At 45.2% G+C, this 20,827-nt stretch overlaps 1 protein-coding gene across 1 annotated transcript in view; it reads right to left on the bottom strand.

Moving 5' to 3' along the window:
- The window catches only part of PLCG2 (phospholipase C gamma 2), a 144,504-nt gene that overhangs the window by 7,198 nt on the left and 116,479 nt on the right, over window positions 1-20,827 (bottom strand). The window contains exons 26-31 of the mRNA XM_046682466.1: window positions 19,038-19,140; window positions 17,357-17,566; window positions 15,405-15,550; window positions 14,327-14,441; window positions 13,209-13,376; window positions 8,219-8,307 (exon numbers count right to left, since the gene is read on the bottom strand). Of these exons, the coding sequence (XP_046538422.1) occupies window positions 8,219-8,307; window positions 13,209-13,376; window positions 14,327-14,441; window positions 15,405-15,550; window positions 17,357-17,566; window positions 19,038-19,140 (831 nt within the window). The remainder of the gene's footprint in view (window positions 1-8,218; window positions 8,308-13,208; window positions 13,377-14,326; window positions 14,442-15,404; window positions 15,551-17,356; window positions 17,567-19,037; window positions 19,141-20,827) is intronic.

Below are 20,827 nucleotides of genomic sequence, written 5' to 3'. Positions count from 1 at the left end.
CTCACCCCACATTTCCAACTGTCATTTCTGGAATAGAGAAAGTGGTTAAACTTAATAAGACAAATAAACAAAAATCAGTCTCCTTAAAATTGGAGTCTTTCTGTTTTTTTTTAATACATAACCATAATTTATGAATATAAATAATTTTATCTCCTTACTACAATTTATACTAGTTATTTCATTGGGTTACATTTATGCTTTTTCTCACTAAATGTGTTGCTAACTGTGCCAGTGTTAAACCATCCTTGCATTATTGGAATAACTACTTAGTTAATATATTTTTATTCTAGTAAATAGGTGGAAATGACTTGCTAATTTTTTAAAAGAATTTTAACATCTGTATTCAGAAGTGGCATTGATCTAGGACTAGTGGGGGGCAGGAGCCAGAGGAATATTATCTTTCTCCAGTCTTGTTATGAAAGTTACATAGTTTCAAGACATTAAGTGAAGCATTTCGATTTTTCTATTGACTTCAGTGGATTAAAACTGGAATTATGTTCTTTAAATCCAGGTAGAAAACCATCTAGATCTGATACCAGTTTTATCTGATAGGTGTTCTGTCATCCTTCCAGTGTGTTCTATAAGACTTTTTGTCTCGAAGTTTTCCACTGCATCTTTAAACAATTTTAGCCCATTTACATTCTTCAAGGTGATCATCCATTTGCCCTACTTTTTCAAATTTATTTATCTTCTCATTATTTGGGGTCCAGTCTCCTTTTCAATATTTACTCCTATAGGTTTTTGGTCTTATTCTGTTCCTTTATTAAGCAGGCAGAGTTTATTTAATTGGTCTTTTATTCTCTTTGTTTTGCGTTTCATTCACTTGGCTCTTATCTCTATTTTGTTCTTCTTGGTGTTTTAAATTTTTTAAAAGACGAATACTTGGTGCATGTGTTTTCAGTCTTCTGCGCAGCTTTAAGGCAAGCCCTTTCCTCTTCTAAACATAGTTACGGCATAAGTGTTTTTCTACTTCCTAGGTAATTTACTTGTTTTGATTTATTTCATCTAGGAATTTTTTATTTTCAAATAGTGAACATTTTAGCCATCGTTTCATTATCTTTCACATTTTATCAGGTAATAAACAAATGCATTAAGGTTTTTTTTGTGACCAAGTATGCAATCAAGATTATAGTTTCTGAAAAAATAGAAGAAAACAGGGTACATTATCCACCTGTAGGACACAAAGTTGTACCTCTCCCATCAAGCTTGTTAGTCATATTAGCTTGATCACCTGTCCTTGCTGATTTTTTTGTATACTAGACATTCTAAATTCTGGGTTTTTTTTAATCAAGTAATCTTTATATTTGTAGGAGCTTTTGTTCTACATATTTAGCACGGTAATGTGGTTCCTAATTAAACACCTGCAACTCTTATATCCCTTTTGTAAACCAAACATTCTATCGTTAGGTCATATAGTTCCTCTTAATGTTCTTGGTACTTTTCATCTTTAATTCTACTTTATTTTAATTTTCCCTTCCTAATTTTTCCCAATAACTCCTCCATTCCTGGGGGGTTTTTTAACCTTTCTTTACTGTTTGTTTTAGGCTTATTTCTCGTAAACATTGCAAAGTTGGATTTCTTTGCTTCTTTTTAAATAGAATTCAGTCCACTCACTGAATCAAATATGTTATACCCATTCCATTTTGATTATTATACATTTTTCTTTGCTTTAATTTCTTCTTTTATGCTCTTTTTCCTTATTTTTACTCTCTTAGTCAAGTTTCTGTATATCTCCTTTTTTTGTCCTCCTTATTTCTCCTCTGCTTTTCAATTTTTACGGTGGTTACCTTCAGTTTTCAATAATCCTGATTAAAATTACATTTTCTTTTTACATCAACATTTCAGAAGTAACTCTCCCCTTGCAGGATGCCTTATGTGTCTACCGATCCCCCAAACCATCAAACTGAAAGCTTTCAGGGCACCTTTAATTTACCTCTCTACTCCTGGGTTTTGCTGATGTAGTTTCAGTTCCAGACTATTCATAAATTTTTCATTATAGTGTATTCCTTCTGTTTCAAGAATCTTTGACACTTAACATCACAAAATTTTAATCATCCTGTTGTCATCCTGCAAAATCTAACTGTACCACAAAATTATTCATTATTTCCACCTCTTCATCTCCCTAATTGGAAATCTCCCTTCTGATTAAAGTTTCCATTGATTCAGGTGCTTTCTTGGGTGAGATAAATAATATCTAAAATCTTGCATATCCACAAATACATTTCCGCTGCCTAGCCATGTGGGTGGCTGGACACTGAATTCTTCTGTCTTTCTAGACTACAGATGACATTCTACTATCTTCTAGTGTCCAGTGCTGAAGAGGACAAGTCTGATATTAGATCTACTTAAGTTTTCTTTCTGGATAACTTGAGGCATTGGGAAGTTTAGGTTTTTGATTTATCCCTGGAATTCAAAACTTCTACTAAAATACGACAGGGGTGTGGGTGTGATTTCTAGTCAACCCTTCAGGAACCAAGTGAGCCCTCTCAAGCAGAAAATCAGAGAAAATTCCCTCTACTCACTGTTTCATTAATAGCTACCCACCCATCTGTTCCACTTTATCCTTCAGGACATGCTCGCCCGTCAGGTCATTTGCATCTGTCCTCTGAGCCTCTCTTTTCCTTAATGACTTCCATCTCATGATGGTATTGCTTTGGACTGAGAGATTTCTTCCATGTGGTCTTCTGGGTCACTAATGCTGATCTCTCTATTTATATACTAAATTTTTAAATTCAAGAAATCGCTTTTTGGCTTCAAATTCCGGAAAGTCTATTCAGTGCTATACTTAGATATCCTTGAACGCTCTTACGACTTCTGTGTTAGGGTTCTCATCGGATGCTTCCAGCAGCTGTACGTCATCTGCCAGCCACCTGTACAGGTGTCCACCTGAGTCTTTCTTCCTCTTCTTGCTCTCTGTGCCCATTTTTTCATTGCGTGCTCACGGTTTTTGTGAACAGTAGTGACACTGAGTTGTCGGGTCTTAGTGGGAGGCACAGCAGTTTCTGCTCTTTGAGGCCGGCTTTGGGCAAACTTCAGTTGTTGGGGCCCAAGGAGGGCCGTTCTCTGTGCCTCTGGGTCTCCCCGACTGTAAAGAAATCCTCTCCAACCTCAAAAACCAGGACCAGTTGCGTTCCAGAGGGCAGCACCCCATGCTGGTCCTCCAGGACTCCAGAAGTGTGTGCCACAGCCCTTCTCCAAAGGGACTCACACACCTGCTCCGGCTGAGCCCTCGCCAGGAACCACAGAATCCTGTCTCTCCACTAGGCCACTCCACCCCTCCCACCTTAGCTCTCATCCAGCACAAAACTAAGCACAGTCCACACCAAGATCAGTTCTCAAAGGTCCGGGCAGCCAGTCTTCTCAAACGTACTCTCCAGGTACTGCCAGCTTGGCTATTGACGATGATTAGGATGAACATTCAGGTTTCCATACTTTCTCCTGCCCCATTCTTCTGAATCTCACAAGTTTAGATCATTTGAGTGGAGCCCCTTTTCAATTAATGGCAAGACTGCATGTAATACATCAACTTAAAAGAAACTATTTACTTTCAGAGAACAATTCGACATATATTCAGAACTATAAGGACTTTTTTCCTTTTCTGCTCTATTATTCCATTACTAAATATCTAGCCTCAGGAAATAATTTTAATCAAAAAATGTTACATGAAGCCCTTCATTATTTATAAAAAATAACCTAACTGTCCATCAGTGGGAGGATAACTAAGTGAATTAGGGACCTCCACCTGATGAAACGGGCATTAACGGCTTTGAAAAACCTATCACATCATGGAAAAATGCTCAAAGTCATCTGTGAAGTGGACAAAGGGCACACAATCATAGGTATTATAGGAATCCAACCATGCAAATATCATATGCAAACCTTATTAGGAGAAGGAAACATACCACAATGCTATCTGTGGTTATGTACAGGTTGTTTACGGGGATTTTTTTTCAACCCCCTCCTTCCTTTCTGTTTCTGTTTCTCAAATTAAATATAGTAGGTAATAAAGTGGTGTTAAAAAATACTCTTTGTAAACCATATATATGGCTAATGGAGTACAGGGCTAAGAATTGACAAAGTAATTGTGACATGTGAATGGCTTCTTCAGAGGGACTGAAAGTGCTTATTGACAGTTTCCTGGGACTTCACTCACAAACATTTGCTGAGACAGAGTTTAAACTCCATCTCGGCCCTCAGCGGATCAATCATTTGCTCAGACCAGCCTTTCCTGAAGCTGTTTACTTTCCTGAAGCTGTCTCTCCCGGGCATCACAGAGGATGTGGCTGACAAATAAAACAAGGTTTGACCTTTGGGTGGTGAGAAAACCCAGGCCTACCAAACACAACCCAGCTCCTGCGAAAGACCCCTCCTTGCCGTGTGGGCAGAATCACCAAACAGCACCTGTGCGTCGCTCAGAACCTGGTGACAGATGTGGAACTAAATAAAAGCTCGAGAACCGGCAGCTGTAAGGAAATTTGCACACACACAACTTTTCCGCCACAGCTCCTTCAGAAAGCACATCTGGGAGAGTCAACGTTCCACTTAGAACCCCACACGAGGCCCCCACCTCCCCCTACGCTCTGCGGCGACATCCCCAACCACACCCAACCCGTGAAGCTTCCCTCATCAAGGAAGTCAAATCTGGATAAACACATTTTCCTTTAAACGTATGCATTTCCTCTGCCATTAATGATACCTCATCATTTAAATTATTTATATTGTTTTGGTTTGTTTATGACAGCTTTGCAGAGCAGTATCCAGACAAACGCTGTCCTACCACCACCCAAAACCCATTTTATCACTTCATTTTTCCAAGAAATGTCTGCAGGTGGGTTTATGTACTTAGAGAGGAAGTGCTGGTTCTCTTTCCCGAGGCAAGAGAATCCCGCATCCTGTGGTGGGCTGGGGAGACGTAAGCTTGACTAAGCCAAGAGTCTTCAAGCTCACTTATTCAAGGCTTTGCTGAAGGCCTAAGTTTTACAATTTTACCACCCTGCTAAAATCATTGATCCCACTCATTCCATATCTGGGAATCAATCCTAAGGAAATAGTTCTGAACTAAAGGAGGAAAAGGGTGACCACACAAAGACGTTCATGAGAGCCCTGCTTGTAAGTGGATTTTATATAAATGCCCAGCTTGGGTGAATGATTAATCTATCGTCCACTCACTTGACGGGAAAATCTGTCAGTCATTTAAATGCTAATGAACATTAGGTAACAGTATAAAAAGTGCTTCTCTCACTTTCAAGCAGTGGTTCTCAACCAAGGATGATTTTACCACCCAGGGGACATCTGACAATGTCTGGTGGTAGTTTTGGTTGTTATACAAGAGGGGGTGCTGCTGGCATCTAGTGGGTCGAGGGCAGGGATGCTGCTAAACGTCCCATGATGCACAGGACAGCCCCACCTGGATGATCCGGCCTCAACTGTCAAGAGTGCCTAAGTTTAAAAAAAAAAAAACTAGCTTTAAAGAAAAAAAATTACGCATGTATACATGAAATTTGTATTATTATTGTTATTATACTTGCATAAAGAATGCATTGGCCTAGGACACAAAGGAAGCACACAGATGAAATGCAAACTTTATCTACGCCCTTCCTCCCACTTATAAAACTACACTCTCCAGACCGTCTAGGCTGTGATTGGATTTTTGAACCATTTGTACAAAATATATTCTAACTTGCCTTTTTTTTTTTTTTTTTTTTTTGCTTTTTTCTCCCCAAATCCCCCAAGTACACAGTTGTGTATTTTTAGTTGTGGGTCCTAGTTGTGGCATGTGGGACGCCACCTCAACGTGGCCTGATGAGCGGTGCCATGTCTGCGCCCAGGATCCGAACCAGTATAACCCTGGGCCGCTGCAGCGGAGAGCTCGAACTTATTAGCCACTTGGCCACAGGGCCCGCCCCTAGCTTAAGTCTTTTAATAGACGTATTAAAGACCTCAGATAGTCTCATTAATGATAAATTGGCAAATGCATAATTCATTCTAAAAGAGGAGAAATTTAAAACGTGGGCATTCTCAACAAGGACTTGATGATGACTCAGTCACCTGGTAAAAGGAGGAATTTATAGAAACTTTCACGACTGAGCATTTCTGTCACAGGAAGAATCGTGGAAGGTGATTTTTTGATCCATAACTTAAGGTTCAAGTGAAAACTAGAATTTTCATATAAACAGTACATTTATTTTGACAGTCTCAAGCGTTCACATTTAAATTTGTTTCAAAATGGAAAACTTTCAATATCCATCCGCTTATCCTCTTAAGACAGATTTCACCATCACACACTTATTATGTACCAACAAAAAGCGAGGCCTTTGGCCGTCACTGAGGCCCTTGGGCCGCAACTATGGTGCCTTTAAGTCTCTCCTTCCTGTTTTTACTGCTTTCTATCTTTCCTTATTTTTGCATCCGCCTGCATCTCGGTGCTTCTAAAATGCTTTGGAGTGTTAAACCATCAAGGTTGCAAAAACTGTACGTAAGGGAAACAGCTATTCAGAAAAGCCTAATGTTCTCTCCTCTGAGTCAAGTTCATGAATTTTTACTGCGTGGACAATGACTGCTAAAAGGCATCCCCAGCCCACCCCCCATCTCCCTTCCCCATTGGAAGGCTCTCAGCTCTATTCTGCAAATTGCCAAACAAGCAACTTCCAAATCACTGTTTCACCCTTAGAGCCAAAAGAACAACGGTACAGGCTGTGATTTCTCTACTCAGAGGACAACCAAGGAGAGAAAACAAGACGCGCATCTGGCAGCACTGACCAAGCCCACATCAGCCCTCTGGGGGCCAGAACCATAGTTTTTCTAGGTTATCCTAAGATAGGTGGGGTGACCCTTGAAATCCCCCAGCCAAGGCCGGGTTTTGTGGTAGGGGAATGGAAAGATTGTGGGAGAGTATATTGGCCATGTACGAAGCCTTGCAAAAACACATCCCGAGTGGGTTTCATTCTATGGGAGAGGCCATCAGGAAGATCCTGAAGCCTCAGAATCACCATCAATATCCAGATCTCTCCCGCCATCAAACCCAAGACCCGAACTCCCCACAGCTTGGTGCTGGGTCCTGAGCAGCTTCACCTCATCCTCGTTCATAGTTCAAGGTTCAAGGAGGCCAAGCCCTTTCTGCCAAGTCTACCCGAAAATTGGTTAATCAAAGAGGGACTAAGTTATCTTCAAGGCCTTGGCAAACCAAAAGGATCAAGAAGGCCAGCTCCTCCAGCAGCAGAGAGAACCACAAAAGGAGCGCTGCTCACTATGGGAAGTTGCGGTCCACAAAGTTCCTCCCCGGGGACAGGTCACAACAAGGCCTTGCAGGATGCTCTCAGACCTTTTAAGGGATTACCAAAGCCCAACAGGAGGGAAAAGCACCGAGGAAGGATCAGGTTATCTAGAAGAGCACTCTCTTGTCTGGCTCTTGCTAACATGAAACTAAGGAACTTCCACAGAGCTTCACCCTTTCCAACTACATGGCCTACGCACAGAATCGTACAGCAGTCTCCAAGAAGGATGGATGCTGATGTCGACACAAATAATCCATAATGAATCTATAAATCAAAATTGGGGTGAGTTTATTATGAGCCAGGTCTGAGGACTGTAGCCCGGGACCTTCTTTTCCCAAAGAAGGAAGGGCACCAAAGAAATGGGGTGTCCAGAGGGGTTATACACCATCTTGGAACAAACAGCATACATCATATACAAGAGGAATGTACCTTGTACGACAGTCATGAGATTGCTTGGCTGGCACAGCAGATCAGTGGTCACAAGGTGAGCACAGAAGGTCGGTAATTAATCCTTAGTTTCCAGGAAGAGATGCTTATTCTTAAGGAAATGCCGAAAGTGGGGAAGATACATCCCTATCTTTAAGGGCATCATCCTCGGCTTTGGGACATTGTAAATGTTTAAAGCAGGCATACAATGCATGCTCGACAGGCCACATTAGGCCCTTTTGGCAAAACAAGGTCAGGACAGATTAGTTTTAAACCAAATAGGTTCCTCATATACTCCAATAGATCCTGTTGCTTTTCATTTATTTATCATTGGGAGGAAAAACCTAGGAGCCCTGGGTAAATCTGTAGCTAAAAGGAATTCCTCTTTAATGATGTGGCAAGTTTGACTAGACAATTTTCAATGAGTTTAAGTCCATCAGCCAACTGCACTCACTGGCCATTTCCACCCCACCAGCAGGCATAGCTCAGGGAACCCCAACTGGTGTTTCTCCACTCACCAGGACGGGCCGCATCTCACAGAAAACCAGGAGGGAAGCCAGCTCAATGTCTTCACTGTACCCATTCTTCAGAGGAACAGATCTAAATCCTGCAGCAGAATAGAAAAACAACGCAAAGGCAGGCGATTATTGTCAGACCTTAGCTTTCCTGGGGTACCCAGGGATCACATGTCCCATCCAAGAAGCAGAGAGGTCAGTGCCCCATGCTAGGGGCTGACTTTCAGGAAGCCAGAAGTCCCATCCTGACGGTTAGAGAGAGGGGCTCCAGAATGCAGCCTTGACAGGTCTACTCAGAGAAGTTCAAAATACCTGCCATCTAGAAATGAAAATGATTCACTCAGAAGAAATTAAAATCCACAGGACATTACACATTGACTTTAGAGTGACTGCAGCTGTGCTTCCATTCTTTAAATACTCCTGAGGCCAAAAGACTCAAAAGAGTAATGAATCTTCACACCTATTTCCTCCACTTAGTCATTTACAAAGCATAGCCAAGGGTGTGTCGTATCTTTAAAGATTTCCAATGGGAGGCAATCTTCCCGTCCCTTGGCAGTTCACAGCAGTATTGATCATCCTCCTCTAAAAGCCATTCCCTATTTACAATTAGGAGCTGTGTCTGACAGTCATTTAAACGTTTCTTTTTATTTAGAGAAGGGCTGAGATGGAGCTGAATTTTTCCCCCAATTAAGTAATGTTTAAGGCAACACATCTCAAAGTTGAGTTTGCTTGTCTTAAGTAAGTAGTACAAAAGAATCCACAGTAACAATGAAAGTCTCGCTCCCACCCACTCATAACTCCTTATTCCAGAAGGAACTATTATTAACAGTAGCTTCCCAAAATAGTCTCTGCACATGTCTGAGTTTCCTTTAAAACCCGAAAGGATAAGACCCTGACCTAAGCAATTCTGAACCTTACAATTTCCATTTAACATCCTATCATGGGGATTCACTGTATGGCCCTCGTTCGACTTGAAAATTTTTTATTTGCGTTGTATCTACTGATTCTCCAGGACAGACCATGCCCAAATTAGGGCACCCCCCTCTCTTTCCTCTGTGCCTTTCATCATTCAGTTTTTGGCTTGTTCAATGATGATGATTATTTCTCTTAGAGAACCTTTTCACTCTCAGGAGATTTATCACCTTTAAATAACATCGACTGAATCTCTCACTTCCCACTGCTTATGATGAGGAAACTGGCATGCTTGCCCAACCCTATACTGCTCTCCCTTTTCTTCCTCTAATTTGGGTAAACTGTATTATTATTTCTACACCGACACGGTGTGTAATATTTGCGTTCCATTTTGTAACCATAATTCTCCCACAAAGGGAGACTTATATTTTTCTGACATTTATACAGCAAAGCTAAAAGAATATTACAAGGAACATCTGTACACCCACTGCCTAGATCTCACCATTAACCTTTGACTTGTTTTATCACATTTACCCAGCCACCAATCTATCATGTGCGTGCACGTGTATATATTTCAAAGTAGGATGGAGACATCTGTACACTTCCCAGTGAATGTGTCAGCATGCATCTCATTAACTAGAGCTCAATATTTGCTTACAGTATTCTTTTTCTGATATAAAATTTACACACACAATGAAATGCACAAAGTTTTAAATGTCCAACACTCAGCACCTTTTTACTGAAGTTTTCCATCGATATTTTGCCTGGCTAAGTTTGTCTTCTTTTGTTTTCTTCAATACAAGCTCACGAGACATATAATCCCTGAATTGTGCATGTTCGAACATTTCTGTACTTGATTTTATACTTGAGTGACAGTGTAAATGGGTAAATGAAGGGCTGTTCGCAAAAGTGAGACTTGGGCAGTGAGAGGAGGTACGCTGGTCCTCTGTATCTGTGGCATCTGCATCCTCTTCTTTTCCCTGGTGGATTTTGGGGACATTGTTCTCATTGAATCCTGCTGTTGAGACATTTTCTGATCTATTTCGCCCTCCAGGGGATGGAATATTTTTGTTGGTTTGTTTGCTGGTTTGTTTTTGGTCTGGACGCCCACAGAATCCTAGCAGTCTAAGCCCAGGGCTTCTTCAGCTTTAATGCGAGGTGAATCACCTGTGGGTCTTATTAAAATGCAGATTCTGACGTGGGAGGGTTGGGGTGGGGACCGAGAGTCTGCATCTCTAAGGAGCTGGTCTGTGGGGAAGAAGTCAGTCTACGTGTTGATCAACTATTAGAATGTACTGGAACGCTGAACACTCCTCGATGTTCAGGGAGGCTGCCAAGTGGCCCGGGCCTCCAAATTGGAGAAGTGAGCTCTGTCCGCTTGGCTGGATGTCTCCAGCAACATGTACAGCTGTCCCTTGGTATCCACAGGGGATTGGTTCCAGGACCCTCCATGGCTACCAAAATCCACAGATGCTCAAGTCCGTAAGTCGGCCCTCCACATCCATGAGTTGCACATCCGCAGCCTCCATCAACCACGAATCGTAAACGTGGTACACGCTCTGTGGTTGGTTGAAGCGGAGGATGCAGATGCCGCAGATACAGAGGACCAACGTACCTCCTCTCACTGCCCAAGTCTCACTTTTGCGAACAGCCCTTCATGTATATTGGGTTTAGGGCTGAAAGGTGTTTGCCCATTTCACCAAAAATAGAGTTTGATTCTGTTCTTATCCGTGTTGGTTTTGGTCGTGTCAGAGAGGAAAGGGAGACAGAGATAGGTATCTTTGGAAGTGAGATAGGTATCTTTGGAAGTAGGATAGCATCTTGGCTTATTAGGAGTAGCGGAGGCCTCAAGGGTAGCCCGCAGAGTAGGAAGAACATGGGGTGTGAAGTAAGACATTCCTGGGTTTGAATCCCAGCTCTGGTCCTACAGGTGTGTGACCTTGACCAAGTTAATTAACATCTCTAGGCCACAAAATTCTCATATTTAAAAAGCAGAGATGATAAAACCTCTTTCACAGGATTGCTGTGAGGATTAAAAGAGAAAGAGTTTAAGGCACTAACACAATAAATGCTGTTTTCCTCCCTTCCCAAGCTCCAGCTGGCTTAAAAGCTTAAGTGCATCCCTAGTGACAATGCGCAAAGTCTATTTTTGAGTTCCGAAGGCCCCCAATGCCTTGTGCACAACGGGATTGTTCATTTTGTTTCGTTCCTCCATGAATATGGATGTACCAGGCCTTGCTGGAAGCTGGAAGGGAGAGAGAGAGAAGGTCCTATTGAGAGCATCCCGCAGTCGGGGGCCACATATTTCATCATCCTTGAGGTTTTGTTCTCTCTCTTTTTTTTAATCTCCAAGCTAATTCATAGCATTTTCTAGATGAATCGACATAATTTGGTGGCCAGGGAGGAGAGTCCATCAACTGTGACCTCTCTCCAAGGCCCTGGGAGGGGCTCCAATGCTCACGTCCCTCACGCTTCCAGAGGACATCGGCTAGGAGCGGGTAACAGCAGAGCCGCTGTCTGCAGGATGAATCCAGCGGAGGTGGGTTAGCGCAGCCAGGCACAGTGACCATAAAAAGACATCTGTCCTAAGCCTTATTCACTTGGCTAATCTACAAGAGGCAAATTGCAAAGGCAAACTCTGCAGCAAAATTGCTAGGTTTAACGTAGTTTACAGTGTGGGAAAAATGAACCAAGGCGGGTTGCCAACCATCAGGCCTCAGGAACTTACAAACGTATCCTCATTCCTATTAAATTATGAAGATGGAGATTTCTAAAGTGCTAAAAAAAAAAAATCAGAAAGTTTAAACATTTCTCAAGTTCTTGTTTAATCTACCCACTTGCTTAGGAATTTGTTTCCTCGATGATAAGATGGGCAGCCTCGGCCTAGCTAGTTTTCTCAAGGTGCCATCCAAAGGCCATGTGAGGAGCTGGCTAAGCATGCAGATTCCTAGGTTCCACCTCAGACTGGTTGAATCAAATCACCCCAGATGGGCCTAGGAACCTGCACTCTCTAACCAGAGTCCCCAGCATACCTAATGGGGCAAGTGCCCAGTGGTGGAAAGGATCAGATTTATGACACTAGGAAAGGTAGAAATTTAGGGAATATCTCAAGTTTAGGGGGAAAAACACAGGACCCAAGGTTTCTAAACAACATCAAGAGAAAAGACTATATTTGTATATAAATCATTAAAACGATCCTTAGAAAACAGGGCAACAGTGACCTCATGAGAAATCCAGAAGGACCTATGATTTTATGTCTCATGCCTCAGAAATACTAAGGGGAAAAAGGGAATTCAACACGAGTGAGGGCCTGTTCATCAAGTATGATACATAAAATCCAGCAGGAAAGTAAATGAGAGAAACTGCATACAAGATAACGACAGCCACATTGACAAAGTAGCCACGTGGATAAATGGACCTGGAGGCAGCGCCAAGCTCATGGGTCCCAAATCCCCTCCCCTAGGGGAGGCTGTCTGGCTGCGTTGGAGGGGTGGGACGCAGTCTCTTGATTCTTAAGAGCCGATCACATGACCCAGCATGGCTTGGTCCCAGGCACACACAGAATGACCCTTCTCAAAGCACGAAGGGGTTCTGTGTTTTGTTCAGCAGAGAAGAATTAAATCAAGCACCCCAATTTTATAGAAGAAGAAAGTGAAGCTCAGAAAGCTTAAGTAACTTGCCCAGGATGACTCGGAGGAGGTGGACCTAAGATGGTAACTCACGCCAGTTGTTAAGGGCTTTGTCCTTCCCACCAGAGCACGCTGCCAGCCAGGAAGAGGGTGGGAGATCCAACTAGACTTAAGCCCTGGCCGAGAGAGGCAAATAGCTTCAAACTTTTCAGAATGAAATCAAACTACAGTGCCAGGTGGACAATCAATCAATAACCCAACTTTGCATGCGGACGCCTGATTTTGAAGAGCCCAGCATCCTATCTCGCCACCTTCCCCATCCCCATGTAAATGATGCTGGATACGGGGCTAGACACGTGGCCAGCTCACGGGAACTACCTGGAGATCAGCTGTCCAAGCCACCCAGTCGGTTTTGCAATGATTTAATAAAAACGAGGAGAAATGCGTCTTACCTGATTTGATCCCTTTAATGGGGTAAGTGGCATGAGCAAGAAAGTTGGGATCACTGAACATATCTTCCTCATAAACCACAAAGCGCAGAAACGCGAGGTTTGGGTCATAAATTTCAAACGTCACCTTCTCCTGTGTTGGAGCCCAAACAGGGCTTAGGCCATTGTCATCTGGAAGGAAATCAGAGCTCATTAGAGGCCTCGTTCATCCTGCCCCCACCTGGTAAAACCATCTCTAACTCCATTGGCTTTGAATTTCTTTAGCAACCATGTAAATGTGCATCTATATCAAGATCTAAGAAATAATCTTTTTCTTCCCAGTAGCAATCCTGGTAAAGCTGTTGTCCCAGGCCTGGCCCTCAGCAAGCAGGGGCCACCTTCCCTTTATACATCTCCCGTCTCAACTCTCTGGGATGTGGATGGCAGAGCAGGAAGAGGTGGTTTGGAAGAGGTGAGCACTGAATCCCTTGTCTGATGAGGGACGCGGGTTAGGCTCTCTGAAGAGAAAGAACAGGCATGGGTTCTGGAGTTGTCGGGGCAGAACGAGCCTCACAGAGCAAGGCAAGCAGTGAACCTGCTGGCCTCTAACAACACCAGTTTCACTGGTCAGCACATGAGCTGCTCATCGGGCTACATTTTACCAGGGGGCAGGCCTGAAGGGGCCCACAGACAACGTCTTCCCGGCTTCATATGGAAGAACAAACATTTCTCTTGGCCTCCCTGCCCTCTGTGGGATAAGATCATGCAGGTTAGGCTGCAGCCCTTGGGTCAGGTCAGCCACATCCTCTCTGTGTCTCTGCTTCTTAGCCTTGAACTCAGTAGATAAAGCAGGTGGGGCCTAATGCAGAGAGAAGACCACCCTACTGTCATGGCACGGGGAGCAAGAGCCTTGCCCAGGTCTCTCGACATGAGTGACAGGCAGAGAAACATAGCACTGGGTACCAGTCCAACTATTTAACCACACAGGCCTTTGGTTCCCCTCCGAGTTGAACTGTAGTGTGCAAGAAGAATGAAGTAAAAGACCTGGACAACAAAAGTGCATTACCAAATTCCCAGTGCATCCCTAACATGTGAGTCAGCTCGACTGAAGTTTGAAAGGAGAAAGGAACCAGGCAACTTACTCACAACTGTCGTCTTAAACTTGTTGTTGTCATATTCGGCTCCACATATTTCCACCTCCACAAAGGGACATGCAATACTCCGTCCAAGTTTGGGGAGATGGCGAGCCCCAAGAACCTAGAACATCAAAGGTAAGTACTGGAATTCTCCTGGAGCCATCCTGGGAAGAGCTAACAAGTTCTGCGTGGGTGGTCTAGCACGGAGCTCAGTTCGGGTTGTAGAGCCAGACTGTACGAGTTCAAAGCCAGCCTCAATTTCTTCACTGAAGAAGTCCTAACCCCTTCTGCAGTGGACACCACCACTGTTCCCTTCTTGGGGGTGAGGAAATGGGGGCGGAGAGTTGGGGTGGATTCCCATAGCTGTTGAGGATGAGCCAGGATGGGCGTCCCCATGCCATTGGACTCTAACAGGTGGACCTCCCCTGAGCACAGAAACGCACACACCCATGACCAGGTGGGCACCCACAGGGAGGGAGTTTAGCCACTCGATTTCCCAGCTCCCAGGAAACGATGGGGGAGAATACGGTATTCTTTTCTTAACTGGTCTTTCTTTAAACATTCGATTACATATGCTTCATTTTTTTCTTCCTTAATCTTATGAAAACCGCAATTCATTTCTCCACCTTGCATATTTTCCCAAAAAAGGAGAAAACAGAAACTCTTACAAAGAGACAACACATCCTCTGAAAGTTGGATGAATCTGAAAAAAGCTTTTAGCCCAGAACTGGCCGCTGCGGGGATAAACTCTCTCCTCCATAAAGACCAAATGGCCACTTCCCAGATATTTTATTTCTCTCCTTATCTGGCCAGAGGATGACCTCACCGGGACCTCAGAGAGACCCTGCTGAACCCAGCAAGAGATGGACACATGGGGAGGTGACCAAGATGGACTTGGGAAGACCCTCCTCCCTGTTCTTTTCCCCTGAAATGACCCTGGCGTGCGCTGTAATTAAGATTCTGAAAATTGTCTGAGTGTTGACGGTTTACACAAGGAGACAGGCCATCACAAGGCAGAGGGCTGGACCCTCTCAGTGACGCGCGGCCCTGGCCCCCTGGGCAAGGAAGGAGAGCTGGGCCTTACCTTGACCGTCAAAGTCATCAGGATCTTCCTCTGGGACTCGGGCGGCATGGGGTCGTACTTCTCCGTCCTCATGCTCTCAGGCTGTAGGACGTAGCCCGTCCGCCCATTGAGTGAAAACAAGGCGTGGTTCATCTGCATGTACTTATCTGGGGAGGAAAGAGCACTGTGACAGTGAGTGAGGCAGGAGAATGCTGGCCCCTGGGGCCAGGCCGCGCCAGGTGGGCAATGATTTACACCTTCTTCCAAAAATAATTTCAGGCAGTTTTAAAAATAGGTATCTGAGGGGCCAGCCCAGTGGCATAATGGTTAAGTTCATGCGCTCTGCTTCTGCAGCCCGGGGTTCGTGGGTTCAGATCCCAGGCACAGCCCTAGCACTGCTTATCAAGCCACACCGTGGCAGCACCTCACACAAAATAGTGGAAGATTGGCACAGATATTAGCTAAGCGACAGTCTTCCTCAAACAGAAAGAGGAAGATTGGCAACAGAAGTTAGCTCAGGGCCAATCTTCCTCATAAATATATATATATATATATATATATATATATATAGGTATCTGAGTCAAAAATATGGGTTTAAAAAAACCCATTGAAAACCCATGTTACTGGAAGAAAATATGGAATTTTTTAAAAACCTCAGACCAAGAGCCCCTTTCCAAGTATGACACAAAATCCAGAATCATAAAAAAAAGATTAAAACCTACTCAAAACTAAAAATTTCTACATAGAAAACATTTCCATAAAAGTTAAGACATACTATAGAAAGAAAAATCATTTTAACTCAAATGACAGGTAAATGTATAAATTTAACCTACTAAGAGAGCTGATAAATGTATGCTATAAATACCTACCCCCCATTAGAAACACTGGGTAAGAAGCGGGAACAGAGGGTCTGCAGAAAAGAAAATGCAAATACTCCCTAAATACGTGGAAAACTGGTTAATGCTACAATAAGGAGGGAAGCTGTAACCACAATGTGAAATCAATTTTCACCTATCAGATGGGCAAAGACTGAAAAGTTTGAAAAAAACCAAGTTGGTGAAGTTACGCCAAAAAAGGGTGTATTCAAATGTTTCACCAATTTGCATTCCCACCCACAATCTCTACGGAGGGTGGTTTGGCTATGTGTCTTCACTCAGGCACAGCTGGATACAGGTGTTCACTGGTTTTCGTCGGGGCAAAGTTGATCAAAATGCCAGTGCTGTTTGACCCACCCTACACTTCTGAGGACTTTGTCCCACAGATGGACTCTCACATCTGTGCAATGATGCTCACAGAAGGCTACAGAAGGCAGTGCCGTCTGTACTAGAGAATGACGGGAAGCAAGCTGAACATGCCTCAGCAGGGGGCCAGTTGGTGAAGTATGGTTCCACTCAGTGGAATCCTATGCAGGCATAAAAATAAGATAAAGGAGACTACTGACGACTAGATCCCCAAAAGAGACTTAAAGTGTAAAACACTGTGATTTATGCGACCATTCACGTAAAAAAGTTTTGCACGTTGGCTTTTCCCAGCATGTGACTATCTCCGGAAAAAAGGGTCTGAGCATGAAGCCCTCAAAAAGGGATGGGCCCAGAGAAGAGGAGAGAGCGCTGAAGACAGCCACTGAATGCCTGTATCCAGCTGTGCCTGAAGCTGAGTCAGCTCCTGGACTTTAAATGACATGAGCTAATGCATTTCCTTTCTCTCTTAAGCCAGACTGAGTCAGCATCTGTCACTTGGCATCACAGAGCCTGCCAAATACAAGTGGCCGCTGTCAGGCGTGCCCATCGGTCCCCTTCATCACGCCAGGCAACTGATGGGCCTCACTCGGGCATGCTGGTTGAACCTGGAGAGTTCCTAAGACAAATCATGCGTTCTGGGACAGCGTGTCACATGGGTGGCCCCAGCAGACTATGCCTGGAATAACGCCACTGTTATCTTAGATTTACAGGCCACAGTCAGTGCCCCTTTACCTGCAGTCTGGAAATTGAGTGCCGCCATCTGGGAGCCACACAGCCAGAAGCGGAAGGGGTCGTAGTTGGAGGAGTCCACCCTCTGTCCCTTGGGGTAAATGCGGGTCAGGCCCTTTTGATTGTACTTCAGGAGATCGATGGGCTTCTGTCTGACGACACTGTCTGCCTTCGTCTCCACAAACGAGCGGATTTCTCGGAAGTCGGGGTTTTCTGCACACAGAGAGGGAGTCGCCGTTTATTCTGTGTCTCATGCATTTTCTCAACGCTTGGTGTGAGGGCTGGATGCACGGGTTTAAAATGAAACCAGGAATCTCCCTCTTGGACAAGACATTCGAGTGGTTATGATGATATTGCCATAACTGGTCCTGCTGTGGGCTCCTGCCCTCCCGGGATCCCACATATTAAAAGGGAGCCCAGGGTTCCCACAGCCTTTTAGTCTAGGATTATCGTAATTGACTTTTTGTTTAAAACTACTAACAGCCTTGTACAAGAAAACACAAAAGTGGCACAAGCACAGAAAGGGGGCGGGGAATGGCCTCAGGGGTCAGCAGGCAGGAGGAGATCTTAGGAGTGGGAAATACAGATAACAGATCTGGCTTCCTCATCAAAGATGTTGTAGACAAGACTAGTGAACCAAGCATGCTGGTGGGGGGAGAATCAGCTGCCCACAGGAAGGGATGTGACAGGTGCCCGTGTGGCGAAGGGGAGAATGAATGGGATTTGCTCCTTCCCATCAAACGTGGTGGGACAGCCCACACACACGTTGAGCCCGGCCCAGTCCCATTCTGAGCTTCAGCATCTTCCCCGGTATGCGGAGGTGCCCGGGGTGCAGCCTCCCAGGGACCGCTAACTCTGGAGTTTAGTACTGTTTCCCTGGTCCTCCCGGAATCACAGATTCTTGAGATCAAAGATAGGAGTTGCTCAAAAGGCTCAAAGAAAGGGGGAAGAAAATATGAACAGGATCATTATTAGATCCAACTTGCTACTTTGGAGAATTGGGCAGAAGATCCATTTTTGAATCCTTCTGTGGCAAGCTGAATAACGGCCCCCAAAGTTAACTAGGTCCTGATCCCCGAAACCTGTGACCGTGTGACCTTATATGGCAAAAGGGACTTTGCAGATGTGATTAAATTAAGGGGCTTGAAATAGGGAGATTATCTGGGCCCTAAATGTAACCACAGGGTCCTTATAATAGAGAGATTTGACTACATAGAAGGCAATGTGACCACAGAGGTGGAGACTGGAGTGACGTGGCCACAAGCCACGGAATGCCTGCAGCCTCTAGAAGCTGGAAGAGCAAGGAACAGATTCTCTCCTGGAACCTCTGGAGGGAGCAGGGCCCTGCCAACACCTTAATTTCAGCCCAGTGACACCGATTTCGGACTTCTGGCCCCTAGGACTATAATAAACATATGATGTTTTCAGCCACCAAGTTTGTAGTAACTTGTTACAGCAGTTGTGGGAAAGGAATCTGCCTTCTAAGAGGGTTTTCCTCTTGAAGGTACCAGAAGGGCCTGTTTCACTGGCACCCCCATCCTGAGGACAAACTCAAGGGGAGGCTCCCACTCAGGGTAGCGAAGAATGAGCCGGAACCACGCTCACTGTGCCCTCTGACGATGCCGGACTCAAAAGGAAACAAGCGTTTTCACCAGTCAGGAGGCGGAGTCCCGGGAGACAGTACCTAGATTGTCCTTGGTCTTGCTGGTTGGCTTGCAGTAGACGACCAGGTCCGAGAGCTCGATGGCGATCGACTGGTTCTTCTCCCAGTACTTCATGTTGTTCTCCTGCAGGGAGCCAGTGTCTTTAGTTCCAGCGCTCAAGCCGGCACCGGAGAAGTCCCAGCCTCCCAGCTTACCTGGCGTGCGTCCTCCTCCCCTCGGCGTCCCCTCTCAGCCAACCTGCATGCTCAGATCTCTAACCAAGTGGAATCTTTTCCCTTCCCCCGCGCCCCCACCCCCCTTCCTTCCCCTTACTGCTCAAACTCTTGACCAAGTTGTTTCCACCCTGGATGGGCGTCTAGCTCAGTCCCTGGTCACAGCTCTCAAGAACAGATGGGGGTGAGGGCTCTTTGTCACCAACCCTCTCTCCCTAACCCTCTGCTCTTGGTATCCTGCCCTAAAACCACACTGCCACAGTCTGTCAAGCCCCAGTTCTCCAAGCCCGTGCCCTCACGTCCTCGTGGGCTCTGCAGACCAACCATGGCATCCTTGCCAGAGCCTGCTGGCCCCTGCAGCGTGCATAGCCTCCTCCCCTTTGGACTTCACCCACCATGGACCTGCACAGAGGGCTCTCCAGGTCCCAGGCCACATCCCATGGACTTGGGAGTCACTGGCCTGTCAGATCTCCAGCCGAGTAAAGATGAGCATCTCACTTCACCCCAAACCAGGCATCCCTCTCAGGCCTCGCCAAATTCTGACTCGCATCCTCCCATTGGCCAAGGGGGAGCCTTGAGGGAACATTATATGCAGATGATAACATGCACCATTTGGGGGGCTGCTTCGCTTCAGGCATTGCACATGATTGCTTGATGGATTCATCTAAGGTGCATTTATCTAAGCCCACACATCCCCCAAGAGGGAGAATATAGCTCCACTGACAAAGAACTTGCAGCACAGAGAGGTGGAACAGCTTATCCCAGGCTACACAGCAAGTCAGTGATAAGACCAGATGCTTAAGCAATGGGCCTCACCCATGTTACCACTCTGCTTTGTCCCTTATGCACCATCAGCCACCAGGTCTTGAAGATTTTTCTAAAATGCCCCAGAGTTCTCATCCTGGGTCCCTCTGAACCACAGCAATGACCTCCTGGCTCCTCGCCCTACACGCCCCATCCTCTCTGCTCTGCCGGTCCATCAGATCCCTCCTCATCCTGGACCCTGCCCAAATAATCCCTCTTCCAGGAAGCCTTCCAGGATAACTCTAGCCAGGCCTGAAAAGGGAAGTTGCTTTCCTCAAACTTTCCGGAGGGCTGTCTCACCCTGTCTCTGCCTTGCACGGTCCCTCACGCAACTGTCTCACATTGGTGCCATTCAACACGAGTGCCCAGACCTGTGTCCCCACTGAGACACATCCCCCTGGGAGCAGGGCCCTGTGGGTAGCAAGTGTTAAGGTAACAGGTGGTGACTTGCTGAGAGGAGCTACATGACACACTGGTTACGATAACGGGAACTGAAATCAGAGACACGGGTTCGAAACCTGGCCATGCTATTTATTGGCTGTGTCAACTGGGCAAGTTATACCATCTCTCTGTGCTTCAGTTTCCTCAACTGTAAAATGCGGCTAACGTGAGTACTCATCTCCCAGGGAGGGCTATTGGGAGAATTGAACAAGGAGGCCTTCGCGCTCCACCAGGCATGTGGCCAGCAAGTGGGGGCCACTCTGATTTCCCCGGAAACGCCCCCTCTAGGGCAAGAAAGAGAACGTCCCCTCTTTAAATAAGCAGGTGTGGGCACCCGATTTCTTCTGTAAGAA

This window comes from Equus quagga, chromosome 13 (genome assembly GCF_021613505.1).
Source record: "Equus quagga isolate Etosha38 chromosome 13, UCLA_HA_Equagga_1.0, whole genome shotgun sequence".
NCBI lineage: Eukaryota > Metazoa > Chordata > Mammalia > Perissodactyla > Equidae > Equus > Equus quagga.
Note: the sequence above shows the minus strand (reverse complement) of the source record. Positions and strands in the feature narration are given on the sequence as shown.